Source organism: Hyperolius riggenbachi, chromosome 1 (genome assembly GCF_040937935.1).
Source record: "Hyperolius riggenbachi isolate aHypRig1 chromosome 1, aHypRig1.pri, whole genome shotgun sequence".
Classification (NCBI taxonomy): Eukaryota; Metazoa; Chordata; class Amphibia; order Anura; family Hyperoliidae; genus Hyperolius; species Hyperolius riggenbachi.
In genome coordinates, this window is record NC_090646.1 from 369,409,654 (window position 1) to 369,430,626 (window position 20,973).

The window sequence follows — 20,973 nt, forward strand, 5'->3', positions numbered from 1 at the left end:
TCTCTGCTCGCACTCTCTCTCTCTCTCTCGCTGCTCCGCACTCTCTCTCTCTCTGCTCGCACTCTCTCTCTCTCTCTCTCTCTGCTCGCACTCTCTCTCTCTCTCTCTGCACTCTCTCTCTCTCTCTCTGCTCGCACTCTCTCTCTCTCTCTCTCTCTGCTCGCACTCTCTCTCTCTCTGCTCGCACTCTCTCTCTCTCTGCTCGCACTCTCTCTCTCTGCTCGCACTCTCTCTCTCTGCTCGCACTCTCTCTCTCTCTCTCTGCTCGCACTCTCTCTCTCCTCTCTCTCTGCTCGCACTCTCTCTCTCTCTCTGCTCGCACTCTCTCTCTCTGCTCGCACTCTCTCTCTCTGCTCGCACTCTCTCTCTCTGCTCGCACTCTCTCTCTCTGCTCGCACTCTCTCTCTCTGCTCGCACTCTCTCTCTCTGCTCGCACTCTCTCTCTCTGCTCGCACTCTCTCTCTCTGCTCGCACTCTCTCTCTGCTCGCACTCTCTCTCTCTGCTCGCACTCTCTCTCTCTGCTCGCACTCTCTCTCTCTGCTCGCACTCTCTCTCTCTGCTCGCACTCTCTCTCTCTGCTCGCTCTCTCTCTGCTCGCACTCTCTCTCTCTGCTCGCACTCTCTCTCTCTGCTCGCACTCTCTCTCTCTGCTCGCACTCTCTCTCTCTGCTCGCACTCTCTCTCTCTGCTCGCACTCTCTCTCTCTGCTCGCACTCTCTCTCTCTGTGCTCTGCTTCTATGCTGTCTCTCTGTGCCTTTCTGTTCTCTCTCCCTTTCTGTGCCCTCTCTCCTCTCTCTGCTGTCTCCATCTGCAATTCTGCTGTCGCTGTCTCCCTCTCTCTGACTTTCTGCTCGCACTCTCTCTCTCTCTCTCTCTCTGCTCGCACTCACTCTCTCTCTCTCTCTCTGCTCGCACTCACTCTCTCTCTGCTCGCACTCTCTCTCTCTCTGCTCGCACTCTCTCTCTCTCTGCTCGCACTCTCTCTCTCTCTGCTCGCACTCTCTCTCTCTCTGCTCACACTCTCTCTCTCTCTGCTCACACTCTCTCTCTGCTCGCACTCTCTCTCTCTGCTCGCACTCTCTCTCTCTGCTCGCACTCTCTCTCTCTCTCTGCTCGCACTCTCTCTCTCTCTCTGCTCGCACTCTCTCTCTCTCTGCTCGCACTCTCTCTCTCTCTCTGCTCGCACTCTCTCTCTCTCTCTCTGCTCGCACTCTCTCTCTCTGCTCGCACTCTCTCTCTCTGCTCGCACTCTATCTCTCTCTCTCTCTGCTTGCACTCCCTCTCTCTCTCTCTCTGCTCGCACTCTCTCTGCTCGCACTCTCTCTCTCTGCTCGCACTCACTCTCTCTCTCTCTCTCTCTGCTCGCACTCTCTCTCTCTCTCTCTCTGCTCGCACTCTCTCTCTCTCTGCTCGCACTCTCTCTCTCTGCTCGCACTCTCTCTCTCTGCTCGCACTCTCTCTCTCTGCTAGCTTTTGCGACTCTGCTCGCACTCTCTCTCTCTGCTCGCACTCTCTCTCTCTGCTCGCACTCTCTCTCTCTGCTCGCACTCTCTCTCTCTGCTCGCACTCTCTCTCTCTGCTCGCACTCTCTCTCTCTGCTCGCACTCTCTCTCTCTGCTCGCACTCTCTCTCTCTGCTCGCACTCTCTCTCTCTGCTCGCACTCTCTCTCTCTGCTCGCACTCTCTCTCTCTGCTCGCACTCTCTCTCTCTGCTCGCACTCTCTCTCTCTGCTCGCACTCTCTCTCTCTGCTCGCACTCTCTCTCTGCTCGCACTCTCTCTGCTCGCACTCTCTCTCTCTCTCTCTCTCTGCTCGCACTCTCTCTCTGCTCGCACTCTCTCTCTCTCTCTCTGCTCGCACTCTCTCTCTGCTCGCACTCTCTCTCTCTCTCTCTGCTCGCACTCTCTCTCTGCTCGCACTCTCTCTCTCTCTCTCTGCTCGCACACTCTCTCTCTCTCTCTCTCTCTGCTCGCACTCTCTCTCTCTCTCTGCTCGCACTCTCTCTCTCTCTCTGCTCGCACTCTCTCTCTCTCTCTGCTCGCACTCTCTCTCTCTCTCTGCTCGCACTCTCTCTCTCTCTCTCTCTCTCTCTCTCTGCTCGCACTCCAAATCCAAATCCAAATCCAAAAAAGCTTTATTGGCAGGACCAAATACATTTAGCATTGCCAAAGCAAAATAGAACATTAACGTGGGGGGGGGGGGGGGGGGATTGTGGGAATAAGGGAAGGACATGGGTATACAGTCCATAGGAGGATGTACGGGATGGTATGGGGGGGATGGGGTATATAGTCCATAGGGGAGGGGGGTATAGGCATACAGTCCATAGGGGAGGGGAGTATGGGGTTATACAGTCCATGTGTTATGTTCCTCTCAGTTGTGGCAGGCCGTGACATATCGGGCAGCTATTTGCACAGTTTCTTCCTCTTCACCCAGTATGATATAGAGTTTCCTCTCCTCATCTGTGGAGGTGAAATCTGCAATGTGGGCGGAGAGTCTCTGGAAGTGGGCGGTCCTCACAGGTGCGTATTTGCTGCAGTGTAGCAGGAAGTGGGCCTCATCCTCCAGGACCCCCTGGTCACATTGCCTGCACAGTCTCTCCTCCCGGGGCTTCCATGTCTGTCTGTGTCGTCCTGTCTCTATCTCCAGGTTGTGGGCGCTCAGACGGTACAGGCTCAAGGCCTGTCTATCTTTGTGGTGGTGTAGCCTCTCCAGATATGGGGCCATTGTGTACTCCCTCTGTAGTGATTGGTAGATAGTGAGTTTCTGGAGTTCTTTATGTCACTTCTCCATTCCTCTATGTATCGGTCCTTGCAGCTTTCTACCATTCCTTTTATTTGGGCTTTTGTCAGCCTGTGTTGGTGGTCTTGGCTGGGCTGGCTCTTGACGTTTTTGTTTCAGAGAGCGTGGTATGCCCTCCCCACCCTGGCTCAGTGAGGCTTTATGGTGGTAAGTGCTGGGGTTGCTGCTCTGTATATGCGCCCAATATGAGAGCGCCCTCTGCTGGATAGTCAGCCATAGTGGGATCTGCCTAGCTCTGCCCGGCAAGCTGAGTTCGAAGTGCTGCGATGGACTTGGAGAAGATACTTGCAGAACTCTAGATGGAAGATTTCTGTTGGCTGGAGTCCCATTTTGATTGGTCAGGGTAGGTGACCGGGCCCCATACCTCACTGCTATAGAGCAGGATTGGGGTGATGATGCTGTTGAATATCTTTACCCACACTCTCACCGGTGGTTTTAGGTGGTAAAGTTGCCTTCTGATGGCATAAAACGTTCTGCAGGCTTTTTCCTTCAGGGCCTCTACTGCTGGTTTAAAGCTCCCAGTTTGGTTAATTTCCAGCCCCAGGTAGGTGTAACTGTTTGTGGTCTCCAGTGGGCAGCCATTTAATATAAATGAGGAGGTGGCATTTTTAGATTTTTTCTCTGGAACACCATCACTTTTGTCTTCTTTGGGTTGATGGGCAGTGCCCATGTGGTGCAGAAACTCTCCAGTACTGCCAGGCTGTCCTGTAGGCCCCTTTTCTGTTGGGGAGAGCAGCAGGAGATCATCTGCATACAGCAGGAACTTCACCTCGTGGTCATGCAAGAGGAGGCCTGGTGCTGGGGAGGATTCCAGGGCTACAGCCAGTTGGTTAATAAATATGTTAAAGAGCGTTGGGCTCAAACTGCAGCCCTGCCTGACTCCTCGACCCTGCTTGAAGAACGCGCTTCTCTTCCCGTCCACTTTCACACTGCATGGTTCCCAGTATATGAACTCTTGATGACATAGGTTCTACCTCCTATTCCGCTCTTTAGGAGTTTTAGGAAAGGCCTGGGTGCCACACCGAGTCAAACGCCTTCTTAAAATCCACAAAGCAAGCGTGTATTTTGCCGCGTGAGCTGTGGACATGGGTCTTGATAAGGCTGTGCAGTGTGTAGATGTGGTCGGCTGTGCGGTGGTTTGGCATGAACCCAGCTTGGCTTTTGCTGAGTACGTCCTGCTGTGTGAGGAAGGAGAGGATCCTTTTATTGATGATGCTGTTAAACAGTTTCCCCAGTGTACTGCTGACAGATTCCTCTGTAGTTTGCTGGATCATATCTGTCTCCATTCTTGTAGATGGGTGTTATGAGGCCTTCACTCCAGGCCTGAGGAAAGGCGCCCGCACTCAGGATAAGGTTGAAAAGTCTTGCGAGTGCCTCATGTATGTCCGGGGGCTGTATTTGATCATCTCTGGCAGGATGCCATCGGTACCGCTAGCCTTCTTACATTTTATCAGCTTTGTTCTTTCTCTTATTTCCTCCATCGTGATTGGTGTATCCAGGGGGTTTTGAAAGTCCTTGATTGTCTCCTCCATGTCCTTCAGCTTTGCGGCTATTTGTTTCTGTTCCGGGGTTTGGGCATTTTCTGGGATGTCTTTGTAGAGGTCCCTGAAGTAGTGGAGCCAGATGTGGCCATTTTGGATGTGTAGAGGGCTTTTCTTGGGCTTTGTCCAATGTGGTTCCAGGTCTCCCAGAATGAGTTGTCTTGGAGGGAGTCCTCCAGCTGTTGGAGTTTGTGGGAGATGTGGCTCTGTTTTTTCCGCCTGAGGGTGTCTTTGTATTGTCTCTGTAGGTGGTCATGGGCTTCCCTTAGGTCCTGGTTGTTGGGGTCTCTGTGCTTTTGGTTAGAGGCTGCCCTTAGAGAATTACGTAGAGCCTTGCACTCACTGTCAAACCATTTTTGGGACTGTTTATTTGTGGATCTCTTAAAGTTGGTCTGCTTGAGGCCGGCGAGTACTGCCATGTTATATAAGATGTTGCTGAAGTCCTTCACTGCATGGTTGACACCTTGTTTGTTTGGTTCATATAGGTTGGTATGAAAGTTTGTCAGCAGTTCTGGATTTTGGCAGTGTTGGTCATGTTGGTGAATTTGATGGCAGACTCTTTGGGCCATTTGAAGGATGGTGGCAGCTTGTAGAGACCGTTCTGGTGAGGTTGCTGTGTGGTTGGTTTATCGGTGGATTTCAGGTACAGCAGGATTTGGTTGTGGTCTGACAGGTGTGTTTCAGGGGTGACTATGAGGGCATTGATGTTTATGGGGTCTGTGTCTGTGACAGCATAATCTACCACACTGCTGCCCTACATGTGAGTTCATAGTAATCTCCCAAGAGAGTCACCCCTGGTTCGCCATTCATTATGTATAGGCCGAGGCTCCGGCACAGGTTCAACAGGGCTTTCCCACTTTTGTTTACTGTCTTGTCATAGCTGTTTCTTGCTGTCTGCATTGGTTTCCTGGTAGTAGCTCTCTCCTCCAAGTATGTATGTGTTTCCCTCAGAGGTCAGATAGTCCTTCTCTGTGCCTGTTCTAGCGTTGAGGTCTCCATAGATGAGCACTCTGCCCTGAGACTGGAAGTGGCTGGCTTCTCTTTGTAGGACCTCATAGATGTCAGGTTTGTAGTAAGGGGACTCTGTTGGGGGGATGTATGCTGCACACAGGTACATGTCAGACTGAGAGGTGAGGATGGAGCTGTTTATTTGATCCAGATGTGGCTGTCTCCTCGTTTGATTGCTTTGATGTGCTCTGTGAGCTCCTCTTATACCAGATTAGTATGCCTCCTGAACGGCGGCCCTGTTTAATGTTCCTGTTTTTCTGGCCGATATGGAGAGTTCCCGGTACCCCATGGGTACGAAAGATTCATCCTCTGCCCGGGTCCATGTCTCCAGGAGGATTTGGATATCAATGTTTTCAAGTCTCTTTTTAAAGTCTGGATCATTTGTTTTGGATCCAAAAGCTGAGGCGTTCAGCCCTTGGATGTTCCAGCTACTGATGATAAGGGATGTCATTTTGAGTCGGTTTACCTTGTAATGAGCAGAAATTTTCATAGGACTCAGTATTTTCAAGGGGAGGGTGGACACTGTTGTGGGTGTCACCTCAATCTGCTTTGTATATTGATAAGCAAAGTTCTGATTTCCGCCATGATGCTACCCTCTGTCGCTTTGTGTTGCCATTGTGGGGCAGGCGGTTTCCTACATGTTTGCCATGCTTGTGGGCTCTCTCTCTGGTGTTGGGACATTGTGGTTTGCTGTCTGATTGTTGAGTTGGGGCTTTCTTGGAGTCTCTGGGGTCTACTTAGCACCATGTCCTTTAGTTCCTTTGCTAGGCGGCTGACTCCTTGTTTGTCAAGGTGCTTGTTGTTGTACAGATGGTCGGTTGTGATTGTGGTGTGCTGTGCCAGTTGTATGTCTGGTGAGGATCTGAGACTGGAGGCCAGCTCTGCATTGATCTGTGTAATTGTCTGGTGAGGAATGTCTCTTCTTGGGAGCAGGGAAGAGAGGATAATCTTTGTGCTGGGGAATTTCTGCTGTGCCCTTTTAACCAGTTGTGACAGTTTGTATGTGATGGTTTCTTGGTCTGTGGTGTTTTCTTGTATAATGTCATTGGTGCCGGTGTGCAGGATGAGATGTTTTGGGTCGGTGAAATAAGGCTCATTAATGACCTGTGTTACTTGTTCAATAGTTGAAGTGATGATTTTGATGGCATGCATCCCTGGAAAGAGTCTTCTTATGTCCAGGTATTTTCCATTAGAGTCTATAACCAGCACAATGTCAGGACTGCGATGTTTATAGGAGCGATTTGCTTGGGTTGAGGCTTGGGCTGTGGGTTGTTGGATGAGGTTGTGTTGGCATTATTTGGAGAGGGGGCTGGATGGCTGTGATTGTCACTGGTCTCTTGGGTGATTATTGTATCCTGTGTGTTGTGCGGAGCACTGTCTTTGGTCGGCACAGGTGTTGTGGGGGCCTTTGTGCTTTTTGTTGTCTCCTCTAACTTTTGTGGCTGTTTTAATATTTTTAATTTCCTGATCTCCTCTTTAAGTTGTGAGTTTTCCTCCTGTAGTTTTTGTAGGGAAATGTTGATCTCATTCAAGGCTGCAGTGTGCTCAGCTTTCATCCTGGCTATTTCTTCTCTCAGTTGATCATTTGCATTTTTCACACCTTGGCTGCTTTTCCTTTCTTCCCTGAAAAGGGTGAAGTCCCTTTCTAATTGGGACAGACTTTCTCTGAGAGTCTCCAGAGAGGGGTGTGAGAAGCCTGGTGTCTGGTCTCTGGAGAGGGGCTGTTGTTTTGGAGATTGGTCTTCAGCCTTCTCTCTGGGAACAGTCCTTGCAGATGATTTACGACCATTGTTTGTGTTGACAGAGTTTGTCTGGTTTTCTTTAAAGTTAATTGCAATTCTTTCAATATCAGGATAACTCTTTTCAAATATATTTAAGTAACGTTCTGCCCCCTGGATCAAGACACTGCCATTGTGGTATACAGTTACTGTAAGTGTAGTAACCTCTGGGTCCTCCTTGTCTTTTATTCTGATTTGTCTCCCATTCGTGATGCCATTTTTTTTTATGCTTTTATCAAATTTTTCACAGATGGCAGTATGCCAAGCTTGGGTGTCATGTGTAAAAAATATCAGGTTTGTTCTTACTCTAGGGTTAGAGGAATAGTCAGCAAACAGAGTCTCTGGCATACTTTTAGTTAGCTTCAGTCTTTCTTCTTTCTTTGCATCATTGCTTTTATTGCCAGGAGAGTAAACAATCTCCCGAGTGCCAGACCTCCTGCTGCTAGATGTGCTGGGCTTATCTGCATCCTGGGTTGCCTTTTGATCTGCTGGCTCTAATATGGTTTCCATTCTGAATCCCTTGATAAACGTTTTCCTATTTCTATAAGTAATATTCAGCAGAAATGCCCTTACCTTGTTTTCTGCAGGTTTGGTCAGTTCTGGGGTTACTCTCTGCTGGGTGTTAGGATCTGTTGGTTGGCTGGAGCTGGCTGCTGCTGCTTGTTGCTTTTCCCTCTGAGTGACACAGCTTGTTTATCCTTTTATAGGTGTTATCTTCTCCATTCAGAGCATTTGCTTTTTAATCTTTAGTCTTTTTATTCTTTAGACTTCCATAGGCTCCTCTGGTTTCCATGTTATGTCTTGGTCTTGGCTGTGTCTTGGTTGTGTCCTTTGTATCCATTCAGTTGCCCATTACAAGGTAAAATTGATAAAGTTTCAGGAGCTCATGTTCAGTGCTGCCATTGTCTCTGGCTCTCTTTCTCTCTCTCTCTCTGCTCGCACTCTCTCTGCTCGCACTCTCTCTGCTCGCACTCTCTCTGCTCGCACTCTCTCTGCTCGCACTCTCTCTGCTCGCACTCTCTCTGCTCGCACTCTCTCTGCTCGCACTCTCTCTGCTCGCACTCTCTCTGCTCGCACTCTCTCTGCTCGCACTCTCTCTGCTCGCACTCTCTCTGCTCGCACTCTCTCTGCTCGCACTCTCTCTGCTCGCACTCTCTCTCTCTCTCTCTGCTCGCACTCTCTCTCTCTCTGCTCGCACTCTCTCTCTCTCTGCTCGCACTCTCTCTCTCTCTGCTCGCACTCTCTCTCTCTCTGCTCGCACTCTCTCTCTCTCTGCTCGCACTCTCTCTCTCTCTCTGCTCGCACTCTCTCTCTCTCTGCTCGCACTCTCTCTCTCTGCTCGCACTCTCTCTCTCTCTGCTCGCACTCTCTCTCTCTCTGCTCGCACTCTCTCTCTCTCTGCTCGCACTCTCTCTCTCTCTGCTCGCACTCTCTCTCTCTCTGCTCGCACTCTCTCTCTCTCTGCTCGCACTCTCTCTCTCTCTCTGCTCGCACTCTCTGCTTTCTCTCTGCTCGCACTCTCTGCTCGCACTCTCTGCTCTCTCTCTGCTCGCACTCTCTGCTCGCACTCTCTCTCTCTGCTCGCACTCTCTCTCTCTCTCTGCTCGCACTCTCTCTCTCTCTCTCTGCTCGCACTCTCTCTCTCTGCTCGCACTCTCTCTCTCTCTGCTCGCACTCTCTCTCTCTCTCTCTGCTCGCACTCTCTCTCTCTCTCTCTGCTCGCACTCTCTCTCTCTCTCTCTGCTCGCACTCTCTCTCTCTCTCTCTGCTCGCACTCTCTCTCTCTCTCTGCTCGCACTCTCTCTCTCTGCTCGCACTCTCTCTCTCTCTCTCTCTCTCTGCTCTCACTCTCTCTCTCTCTCTGCTCGCACTCTCTCTCTCTCTGCTCGCACTCTCTCTCTCTCTCTCTCTCTGCTCGCACTCTCTCTCTCTCTCTGCTCGCACTCTCTCTCTCTCTGCTCGCACTCTCTCTCTCTCTGCTCGCACTCTCTCTCTCTCTGCTCGCACTCTCTCTCTCTCTGCTCGCACTCTCTCTCTCTCTGCTCGCACTCTCTCTCTCTCTGCTCGCACTCTCTCTCTCTCTCTCTCTGCTCGCACTCTCTCTCTCTCTGCTCGCACCTCTCTCTCTCTCTCTGCTCGCACTCTCTCTCTCTCTCTGCTCGCACTCTCTCTCTCTCTCTCTCTCTGCTCGCACTCTCTCTCTCTCTCTCTCTCTGCTCGCACTCACTCTCTCTCTCTCTCTCTCTCTCTGCTCGCACTCACTCTCTCTCTCTCTCTCTCTCTCTGCTCGCACTCACTCTCTCTCTCTCTCTCTGCTCGCACTCACTCACTCTCTCTCTCTCTCTCTCTGCTCGCACTCACTCACTCTCTCTCTCTCTCTCTGCTCGCACTCTCTCTCTCTCTCTCTCTGCTCGCACTCTCTCTCTCTCTCTCTCTGCTCGCACTCTCTCTCTCTCTCTGCTCGCACTCTCTCTCTGCTCGCACTCTCTCTCTGCTCGCACTCTCTCTCTGCTCGCACTCTCTCTCTGCTCGCACTCTCTCTCTGCTCGCACTCTCTCTCTGCTCGCACTCTCTCTCTGCTCGCACTCTCTCTCTGCTCGCACTCTCTCTCTGCTCGCACTCTCTCTCTGCTCGCACTCTCTCTCTGCTCGCACTCTCTCTCTGCTCGCACTCTCTCTCTGCTCGCACTCTCTCTCTGCTCGCACTCTCTCTGCTCGCACTCTCTCTGCTCGCACTCTCTCTGCTCGCACTCTCTCTCTCTGCTCGCACTCTCTCTCTCTGCTCGCACTCTCTCTCTCTGCTCGCACTCTCTCTCTCTGCTCGCACTCTCTCTCTCTTGCTCGCACTCTCTCTCTCTGCTCGCACTCTCTCTCTCTGCTCGCACTCTCTCTCTCTGCTCGCACTCTCTCTCTCTGCTCGCACTCTCTCTCTCTGCTCGCACTCTCTCTCTCTGCTCGCACTCTCTCTCTCTGCTCGCACTCTCTCTCTCTGCTCGCACTCTCTCTCTCTGCTCGCACTCTCTCTCTCTGCTCGCACTCTCTCTCTCTGCTCGCACTCTCTCTCTCTGCTCGCACTCTCTCTCTCTGCTCGCACTCTCTCTCTCTGCTCGCACTCTCTCTCTCTGCTCGCACTCTCTCTCTCTGCTCGCACTCTCTCTCTCTGCTCGCACTCTCTCTCTGCTCGCACTCTCTCTCTGCTCGCACTCTCTCTCTCTGCTCGCACTCTCTCTCTCTCTGCTCGCACTCTCTCTCTCTCTGCTCGCACTCTCTCTCTCTCTGCTCGCACTCTCTCTCTCTCTGCTCGCACTCTCTCTCTCTCTCCTGCTCGCACCTCTCTCTCTGCTCGCCACTCTCTCTCTCTGCTCGCACTCTCTCTCTCTGCTCGCACTCTCTCTCTCTGCTCGCACTCTCTCTCTCTGCTCGCACTCTCTCTCTCTGCTCGCACTCTCTCTCTCTCTCTGCTCGCACTCTCTCTCTCTCTCTCTGCTCGCACTCTCTCTCTCTGCTCGCACTCTCTCTCTCTGCTCGCACTCTCTCTCTCTGCTCGCACTCTCTCTCTCTCTGCCTTTCTGCTCGCACTCTCTCTCTCTCTCTCTCTGCTCGCACTCTCTCTCTCTCTGCTCGCACTCTCTCTCTCTCTCTCTGCTCGCACTCTCTCTCTCTCTCTCTCTCTCTGCTCGCACTCTCTCTCTCTCTCTCTGCTCGCACTCTCTCTCTCTCTCTCTGCTCGCACTCTCTCTCTCTCTCTCTGCTCGCACTCTCTCTCTCTCTCTCTCTCTCTGCTCGCACTCTCTCTCTCTCTCTCTCTCTCTCTCTGCTCGCACTCTCTCTCTCTCTGCTCGCACTCTCTCTCTCTCTGCTCGCACTCTCTCTCTCTCTGCTCGCACTCTCTCTCTCTCTGCTCGCACTCTCTCTCTCTCTGCTTGCACTCTCTCTCTTTCTGCTCGCACTCTCTCTCTCTCTGCTCGCACTCTCTCTCTCTCTGCTCGCACTCTCTCTCTCTCTCTGCTCGCACTCTCTCTCTGCTCGCACTCTCTCTCTCTCTCTGCTCGCACTCTCTCTCTCTCTCTCTGCTCGCACTCTCTCTCTCTCTCTGCTCGCACTCTCTCTCTCTCTCTGCTCGCACTCTCTCTCTCTCTCTCTGCTCGCACTCTCTCTCTCTCTCTCTGCTCGCACTCTCTCTCTCTCTGCTCGCACTCTCTCTCTCTCTCTGCTCGCACTCTCTCTCTCTCTCTCCTGCTCGTACTCTCTCTCTCTCTGCTCGCACTCACTCTCTCTCTGCCTTTCTGCTCGCACTCTCTCTCTCTCTCTCTCTGCTCGCACTCTCTCTCTCTCTGCTCGCACTCTCTCTCTCTCTGCTCGCACTCTCTCTCTCTCTGCCTTTCTGCTCGCACTCTCTCTCTCTGCCTTTCTGCTTGCACTCTCTCTCTCTCTGCCTTTCTGCTCGCACTCTCTCTCCTCTGCCTTCTGCTCGCACTCTCTCTCTCTCTCTGCTCGCACTCTCTCTCTCTCTGCTCGCACTCTCTCTCTCTCTGCTCGCACTCTCTCTCTCTCTGCTCGCACTCACTCTCTCTCTGCCTTTCTGCTCGCACTCTCTCTCTCTCTCTCTCTCAGCTCGCACTCTCTCTCTCTGCCTTTCTGCTCGCACTCTCTCTCTCTCTGCCTTTCTGCTCGCACTCTCTCTCTCTCTCTGCCTTTCTGCTTGCACTCTCGCTCTGCCTTTCTGCTCGCACTCTCTCTCTCTCTGCCTTTCTGCTCGCACTCTCTCTCTCTCTCTGCCTTTCTGCTCGCACTCTCTCTCTCTCTCTGCCTTTCTGCTCGCACTCTCTCTCTCTCTGCCTTTCTGCTCGCACTCTCTCTCTCTCTGCCTTTCTGCTCGCACTCTCTCTCTCTGCCTTTCTGCTCGCACTCTCTCTCTCTCTGCCTTTCTGCTCGCACTCTCTCTCTGCTCTCACTCTCTCTCTGCTCTCTCTTTCTCTCTCTCTCTCTGCCTCCCTGCTGTCCCTCTCTGCCCTCTCTCTCTTTGTGGTCTCGCTTTGCCTTTCAGCTGTCACTCTCCCTCAGCTGTGTCTCGCTGCCTTTCTACTGCTCTCCCCACACACGGGCACCCTCCTCCTACCCACTAGCAACCCCCCTCCTGCCCATTGTCACCCTCTCCCACCCACTGGCACTCTCCTGCAAAATCTTTGGTGTGGCTTAATGCCACACAGGGGGTATGGCTTAAGTTTCCCTGTCACTACCTAAACTGGGAGGCACCTGTCGAAAGCACTCGCAATCTAACCCCTACATATCCCTAGTCTACTGTCCCACCATTGCCAAGTTCATGTGAATTTGGCTCAATCTGTGACCACACCCACATCGTGGTTCACGGCCATGCCCAAGGAGATAAGCATGGCCTGCGGAGTTTGTGTACAGGCTCCACCCGGTGTTGGCTCCCAGGCTGACCATCGTAAGTTGGAATAACAGGGTGCAGCTCGCCGTCACCACCGCCACACTCTCCTGTCCATGTGACCCAGCTTCCTGGTATGGCTCCTCCCTACCGGTCCCATTCAGGGGATGGAGCCATACACATACATTTTATACAAAATTCTCAGCTCTATCTCCTCTAGCCTCTCTACAAGAAAAACACCCCCCACATGGAACAAAAACCTTTTCTTTGCCAAGGTGCCATCCTGAGTTTAGTGGCCAATATTGGATGTTGGAAAGAATAATAGCCAAACATTGGGGAATATTGTTGGAGGATGATATACTTAAAAAAAAAAAAAAAAAAAAAAGTACTCACTGAGAAACCTAACATGATTTACAAGAAAGTTGATAATTTGATAAACATCTTGGCACCTAGTTGTGTGAACCCTCCCACAACCCCAAGGATGGCACCTTGGCAAAGAAAAGGTTTTTTATCCATGTGGAGGGTGTTTTTCTGTAGAGAGGCTAGAGGAGTTAGAACTGAGAATTTTGTATCATTCCACAATGGAAAAATCTTTTAAGATCCAGCAATCCATCATGTGCCGCACCAGGGGAGTTGTTCACCTGCTCTGGTGCGACTATGGTAAACAATACATTGGGAAGACCAAAAGATCACTTACAGAAAGAATAGGGGAACATATTAGAAATGTAAAGAGGGGGGTTAGGGGCCACAGTGTATCTGACCATTTTAGACAGGTACATATGTGTGATCCCAGCTCTTTACATTTTTGTGCCATAGAACAGGTCCGCATTCGTGGAGAGGTGGCAATAGAATTAGATTAATCTCTAGAAAAGAGACGCAATGGATTTTCAATATGGAGACATTGCACCTCAAGGGGTTGAACTTGGAAGTAGGCCTCAATTGCTTTATTGATGAGAGCTAAACATATTGCATATAGCTAAGGGGTATAAGACAGAAGGGCTATGGGTGACATCTTTATAAATAAGCTCAGTTGTGAGTAATTACCTTTGAGATGTTTATTTTAACAACTTCATGGGGCCACATGAAAATATAATTGTGCAGAAGAGGTTCGGTTCAGTCATACTTGGCAGTGCCACATGGGAGCATGTGGAATTGCATATAGAAGGACATGTGATATGCAGCTTGCATGTCCCTAGAATAGAGAGACAGAGGGGACTAGCAGCAGAGCGTTACATGCAGGGGATATGCGTGCTGCATCCTACATGCAAATTGTGAGGTTCTGTGGGGATATATTTCTTGCTGAAAGGATGGTGGTTAGCATTTTGCATGTTTATAAGACTGGAGAGTATAGGATCGTACATATATGACATGTGATACGTTGCTTGTACAGCAGGTGATCGGGAAATGACTAAGTCATATATAGTATATACTAGGCTGGCTGATTGTATTTGTACTTTAGTTTTAAAATGCACGCTTTTGGTTTTAAAATTTTTTATTTATTTATCTGTAATGTATTGTTATTTGTATTAAAAAAATAAAAAAAAAAATCAGGTAGTGTGTAAAACCACGGCCTCTCAGGCTCCGGAACGCATGACGCGGATAGAAGGGGTAGGCCCATTCAGGTAGGAGACCGTGGGGATAAATGTATGCAAATGGATGTATGGCTCCATCCCTTGAATGAGTCACGCTATGACGAAACCAGTAGGGAGGAGCTATACCAGGAAGCTGGAGCACGTGGACGGGAGAGTGGTGGCAGTGACGGCGAGCTGCGCCGTTATTCCAACTTACAGCAGTCAGCCCGGGAGACCTGCACGGGGTGGAGCCTGTACACAAACTCCACAGGCCATGCTTATCTCTTTGGACATGTGAGTGCAATGTTTTAATCAGGGCTGTGGAGTCGGTACAAAAATCCACCTACTCCGACTCCTAAGTTTAGGATTCCACCGACTCACGACTCCGACTCCTCTAATTTGCATATTACAATCTTGTTGATTGAAAGTATGTAACATGAAATTCCAACGCTTGGGAATTTTAAAAGACCACTGAAGTGAGAAGGATATGGAGACTGCCATATTTATTCCCTTTAGTCATAGACTAAAACTAGTTATTGGTAAGAGTACTTGTAAAAGGTATAGACCAGAACAAAGAACATCTTTCAGGCCCTAGGCAATGTAACTGTAGGTACATGTAAGAGTGATGTGCAGGTACTCTGCAGGGGAATAAGGGGATTCTTCCTCTATTACACATTCTTCATGTACAATCTGAACCAGGTTTATGGGTGATAGACAACACCTCTGTGTTCAATGTGCACAACATTCTCAGTGGATTCCCTGCAGCTCTGTGGGGAGTGCATATGTAGAGTATAGTACTACTGTGTAACAAAGTAAACCTGAGACAGATGAAATTAAAGTTTTATACATACCTGGGGCTTCCTTCAGCCCCCTTCAGGCTAATCAGTCCCTTGCTGTCCTCCTCTGCCACCTTGATCTTCTGCTGAGTCCTGGTACATGAGCCAGTCTGGCGTAGTGCGCATGCACACACTCCACCGCCGGGAGCGTACTACACCTGTGCAGCACTATTGCGCAGGTGCAGAACGCTCCTGGCTGTGGAAGCGGCATGCGGCCGGACTGCACTGACTGGCTGAATTACCAGAACTCATAGCAGAAGATCCGGGTGGTGGAGGAGGACAGTGAGGGACTGATTAGCCTGAAGGGGGCTGGAAGAAGCCCCAGGTATGTATAACACTTTTCTTTTCATCCTTCTCAGGTACCATTTAATTCGTAGTCACCAAACCAAATTTTAACAACATATCAAATTATTTGATTTCATGAGCAAAGTACATTTGCATAAATCAGAATCAACGCAGAATTATTTTCATCTCCTTGACCATCTGTATTAGTGACACGGCTACACATCAGGCTTTATTCTTACAGCATAGATGTTATTTAGTATATATAAGTGATTCCTGTGTACACATCATATATACTGTACAGTCACAATCAGATGTGTATATCTGACTTTAAAAATACGGGGACTGCTTTATTGAAGCATCACAAGTAACCAATTTTGATTGGTTTATTTCATTTATGTGGACTGAGCACAGCTATTACTGTATATATACACATTATTTATGATGACTATTATCTGAGAAATAGAACATTTTATCATATTTTCTATTTTAATTACAGTTTAAATTCATTAGGAGTCGGAGCATTTTTTCCAGACTCCGACTCCAGGCACCCAAAATTGCCCCGACTGACTCCACGACTCCGACTCCACAGCCCTGGTACTACTGTGTAACAAAGTAAACCTGAGACAGATAAAATTAAAGTTTTATACATACCTGGGGCTTTCTCCAGCCCCTTTCAGGATAATCGGTCCCTCGCTGTCCTCCTCCGCCACCTGAATCTTCTGCTAGGAGTCCAGATACTTGAGCCAGTCTTGCGTAGTGCGCATGCACATACTCCGCCGCCGGGAGCGTACTACACTTGCGCAGCACTGTTGCGCAGGTGCAGAACGCTCCTGGCTGTGGAAGCGGCATGCGGCCAGACTGCGCTGACAGGCTGAATTACCAGGACTCATAGCAGAAGATCCAGGTGGTGGAGGTGGACAGCGAGGAACAGATTAGCCTGAAGGGGGCTGGGAGAAGCCCCAGGTATGTATAAAACTTTTCATTTCATCCTTCTCAGGTACCATTTTAATTCGTAGTCACCAAAACCAAATTTTTACAACATATCAAATTATTTAATTTCATGAGCAAAGAGAGTGCATACATCTTCATAAATCAGAATCAACGCAGAATTATTTCCATCTCATTGACCATCTCGATTAATGACACGGCTACACATCAGGCTTTATTCTTACAGCATAGTGGTCATTTCGTATATATAAAAGAGATTCCTGTGTACACATCATATATACAGTCACAATCAGATGTGTATATCTGACTTTAAAAATACGGGGACTGCTTTATTAAAGCAGCATAATTTTGATTGGTTTATTTCATTTTTGTGGACCAAGCACAGCTATTACTGTATGTATAAATTTATGATGATGACTTATCTGAGAAATAGAACATTTTATCATATTTTCTATTTTATTTACAATTTAAATTCATTAGGAGTCGGTGCATTTTTTCCAGACTCCAGGCACCCAAAATTGCCCCGACTCCACAGCCCTGGTTTTAATAAAGCCATTGTTGATTTTAAGTTCGCTGCGCAATGAGGAATTTTTCTATTGGTATTGAGGTATATTGCTGAAACTGTAAAACTTATAATGGAGTGAAACAAAGCCTCCAGTGGTTAAAGAGAGTGTGGACATCATTGCCCCGAGGTGTGGGGAGCCAGGTAAATGCCCCAAAGGTTCTGCATGACCACTGTAACCCTGGCCGCACACAGTTGGCGAGTGCAAATTTCACAGGGTGATGTTGTTGGAGCTATAGAAGAAAGCTTGAAATCCATTGGAAGCGCTATCTGATAGTGGATGTACACTTACCATCCTACCTACAGTATATTCACATCGTAAGTGGCTCCTGAAAGCCACACAACGTGAAGATAAGCAAGTTCACTTTAATGAGCACAGCGTGCGTGCTAGCGCGTGCTTGGGCTCATTAACCCTCTAACTACACTAAACAAGGGTCCTCTCCCAGGGGTCCGATCCCTCCACCCTTCATCTAAATCACCAGTAATTACCCCCCCCCCCCCCATGCTGCGATCGGGGAGCATGGAGGATTAGCATGTAAACAGCTCACCCCACCTCGTTCCAGTGCGTGATCAGCCTTCCCTCCGTGCATTACCGTTGCCTGCCTCTATGCTGAATGGATAGTCATCAAGCCGGGACCCGCTCCACTCGGCATAGAGGTAGGCAACGGTAATGCACGGAGGGGAGGCTGATCACGTACTGGAACGAGGTGAGAAGTTTACATGCTAATCCTTCATGCTACCTGATCGCAGCATGGGGGAGGGGGGGTGGTAATCTGGATGCGAGGGGGCTGTCTGGCTATATAAGAAGGCGGGATTCAGAAAGACACACCTGGCTATCTATGTGGCTCACCTGGCTATCTATGGGGGGGGGGGGGGGGGGAGGGGAATGCCTGGTTGCCTATGGGGGGGGGGGGGTGAATGCAGCAACACACCTGGCCATCTATGGGGGGAGTCGAAGGGAAACATCTATATCTTTTATACTGGGGGAGGGCTAATAAGGGGTACATTTGGCTATACTGGGGTGATGATGGGGCACACCTGACTATCTGTGAAAGGGGGAGGGACAAAGGGGCATGCCTGGTTATCTATGGGGGGGGGGGGGAAGAATGCAGCAACACATCTGGCCATCCAAGGGGGGGGGGGTCAAAGGGGCACATCTATATCTTCTATACTGGGTAAGGGCTAATAAGGGGGTACATTTGGCTATAATAGGGGGATAAAGGGGCACACCACACATCCAAGGGGCACATCCATGGGGGGGTGGGCAGAATAGAGTGGTACATCTGGCTATTCATTGGAGTAGGTGAACAAAGGGGCACACCTGGCTATCAATAGGGGTGGGGTGGGGGTGCAAATCTGGCTAATAAAGGGGCACATCTGGGATTTTTATATGGGGAGGGGTTAATAAGGGGCACCTCTGGCTATCTACAGGGGTGGGAGCTAATAAGTAGGCTTAGCTTTTTTGATATACATGTCTACCATGAGGGTATATTACTGTTATTTTTGCAACTACGGCTTGTAACTACTGATAAAGTACAATGCGGAAAAAAATGAACAACAAAACTACCGTATTTTTCGGACTATAAGACGCACTTTTTCTCCCCCAAAAGTGGGGGGAAAAAGTAGGTGCGTCTTATAGTCCGAATACTACAATTTTTATACTGGGCTACCCTCGGCCGCCCTCCAGTAATCGGTTTCCCAGTCCGCTGCCCCCTCAGTCTGCTTAATCCCTGTCCCTTCCGCTGCCCCCGCTATGTAAATAAAGTCCAGTGCTGAAACTGATGGATGGATCAACGAATCAGGTGGGGGGCGCTGCCCCAGACCGCCAATCATAGCCGCCCACTGCCCCGTTCAGTTCCTAATAGGAGCCGCCGGTCCGAGGGCGGGATCAGAGCTCCGTCATTGGGGCCAATCATTGCAGTCCCTGCTATTGAGTGAGTGCAATGGCGTCTGGTGCAGCGTCTCCAGTCTGATTCACTTCCCGTTCAATCCACCGCTAAAGATCCGGGAAACACTTGCTATGGATGGCGCAGCATGGCGATCAGCTGCTCCTTCACCCACCCACATGCCGCAAATACAAATGGCTGCTTCATGGGACACCAGGCTCAGCATACCTTCAGCATAGCAGCCAGAGACAACACCGCCATCCAGCTATCACTTTCATTCGTGCAGACCGGCCAGTGGACAGCACTAGCACGCCGCCAGCCCTCTCACCTCACCACCGATAACATAATCCAGAGGACCCTCCTCCTGCCATGCGGACGGCAGTGGGCGCCGATCAGCTTCCTCCTTGCCCACCGCTGATGCAAGGCTGCTCTTCCGGGACTGCAAGCACAGCACACCTTTCGTTCGTGCAGACCGGCCAGAGGACAGCACCAGCATGCCGCCAGCCCTCTCACCTCACCCCCGACAACTTAGTCCAGATGACCTTCCTCCTGCCATGCCGGCGGCAGTGGGCGCCGATCAGCTTCCTCCTTGCCCTCCGCAGATGCAAGGCTGCGCTTCCGGGACTGCAGGCACAGCACACCTCCTCCGACTGCACCCCTCAAAACGGCCGGGGACACGCACCACAGGTCAGCTACTGCTTGCATCTTATTCTGTAGCCCATTGATCCTTATGGGCCACCTTACATTCGAGGCAGAGCTGCATGGCTTTTATGTGCTATGTGAATCAGGAACATATGGGGACATGGGACATCCAAGGACAGGGGGATACTGGACACAGTCGGACATTGGACACAGTGGGATACTCTACACTGGACACAGTGGGAAACTCTACACTGGACACAGTGGGATACTCTACACTGGGCACAGTCACAGTTGGACTCAAGGGGACACTGGGCAAAAGGCACAGGAGAACACTGGACACTCTGGGATACTGGACACAGACATGGGCACAGGGGGACACTCGGCACAGGGGGACACAGGAAACATGAGCACAGAGGACACGGGGACAGAGGATGATACATGGGGCACAAGAGGTACAAGGAGGACACAAAAGAGACATAATAATTGGGGGGAGAAGGTCTATAAGAAGTCCCTGCACCATGGACGCACCAGGTTTAGTATATATTTTTTTTCCTTGGTTTCTGTCCTCTAAAACTAGGTGCGTCTTATAGTCCGAAAAATACGGTACCTTTATTTACAAATAATATATTGTCACCATACATTGTTGTAACCACACATTGTACTAGGGAGATAATTTAAAAGTTGACATAAACAGGACATAAAGGCAAATACAATGTGTGGGCTTAATCTATAGTAACACTTTTTATTTTCAAACTGTAAGGGCTGAAAACTGAGAAATAATATTCTTTTTTTCCTCCCTACTCCCTTTAAAATGCATTCAAAATAAAATAATTCTTAGCACAAAGAAAGCCTAATTGGCGGCAAAAAAAAAAAAAAAAATTCAAAAAAAAAAAAAAAAAGGCATAGATCATTCATGTGTGACAAATACTGATATTAAGTTATTGTCTTATGAATGGGAGGTGTGTGAAAGGTTTAAAATTGCTTGGTGTTTTTTTTTTCTTTTTAGGGGAAAAAAAACCCAGAATAGGTAAGTGGTTAAACAATATACATTGCCTGGCAGTCCTACTGATCTATTTGGCTGCAGTACTGTCTGAATCAAAGCCAGATCTGACAAGAATGTCAGAAACACCTGATCTGCATATGCTTGTTCAGGATATATGGCTAAAAGTATTAGAGGCAGATAATCAGCAGGATAGCCAAGCAACTAGTAATGCTTAAAAGGAAATAAATAGGTCAGCCTCCATATCCCTCTCACTTCAGTTGTCCTTTAAGACTCTGCAGACTAGGCAGCTTTTTTTGGACCCAGAACTGCATAAAAACTCACCAGATACCTCAATCTCAATGTCAGTTATGCAAAAATGTTGGACGATCAAAGTAATTATAGTCTATACCTGTGCTCATTGTGTCTATAGTTGAAAGATAAAGTCATACCTCCAAATGTGCTCACGGCCTTCTCCACAGCCTCACTGATTTGCTTTTCATCTCTCACATCAACAATGCAGGGCAAGGCTTTTCCACCAGCCGCTTCAACTAAGATAAAGAGATAATGCAACAGAATACTATGCAGTCAGGCAGGTAGTATAGCAAATCAAGCATTATACCCAATATAGTATATTCAACAGTGAATGCAAAATAATCAGGACACATGTAGACCTATTTGTCCTCGACAGCTTATTAGCTCATTCTCAAGTATATTACTTATAGCTCTGTAACCAGTTCACCACTGA

General features: G+C 49.4%; 1 protein-coding gene across 1 annotated transcript in view; it reads right to left on the minus strand.

The window, feature by feature from the left end:
• The window catches only part of HSDL2 (hydroxysteroid dehydrogenase like 2), a 92,088-nt gene that overhangs the window by 61,390 nt on the left and 9,725 nt on the right, over positions 1-20,973 (minus strand). The window contains exon 4 of the mRNA XM_068234297.1: positions 20,678-20,776. Within this exon, the coding sequence (XP_068090398.1) occupies positions 20,678-20,776 (99 nt within the window). The remainder of the gene's footprint in view (positions 1-20,677; positions 20,777-20,973) is intronic.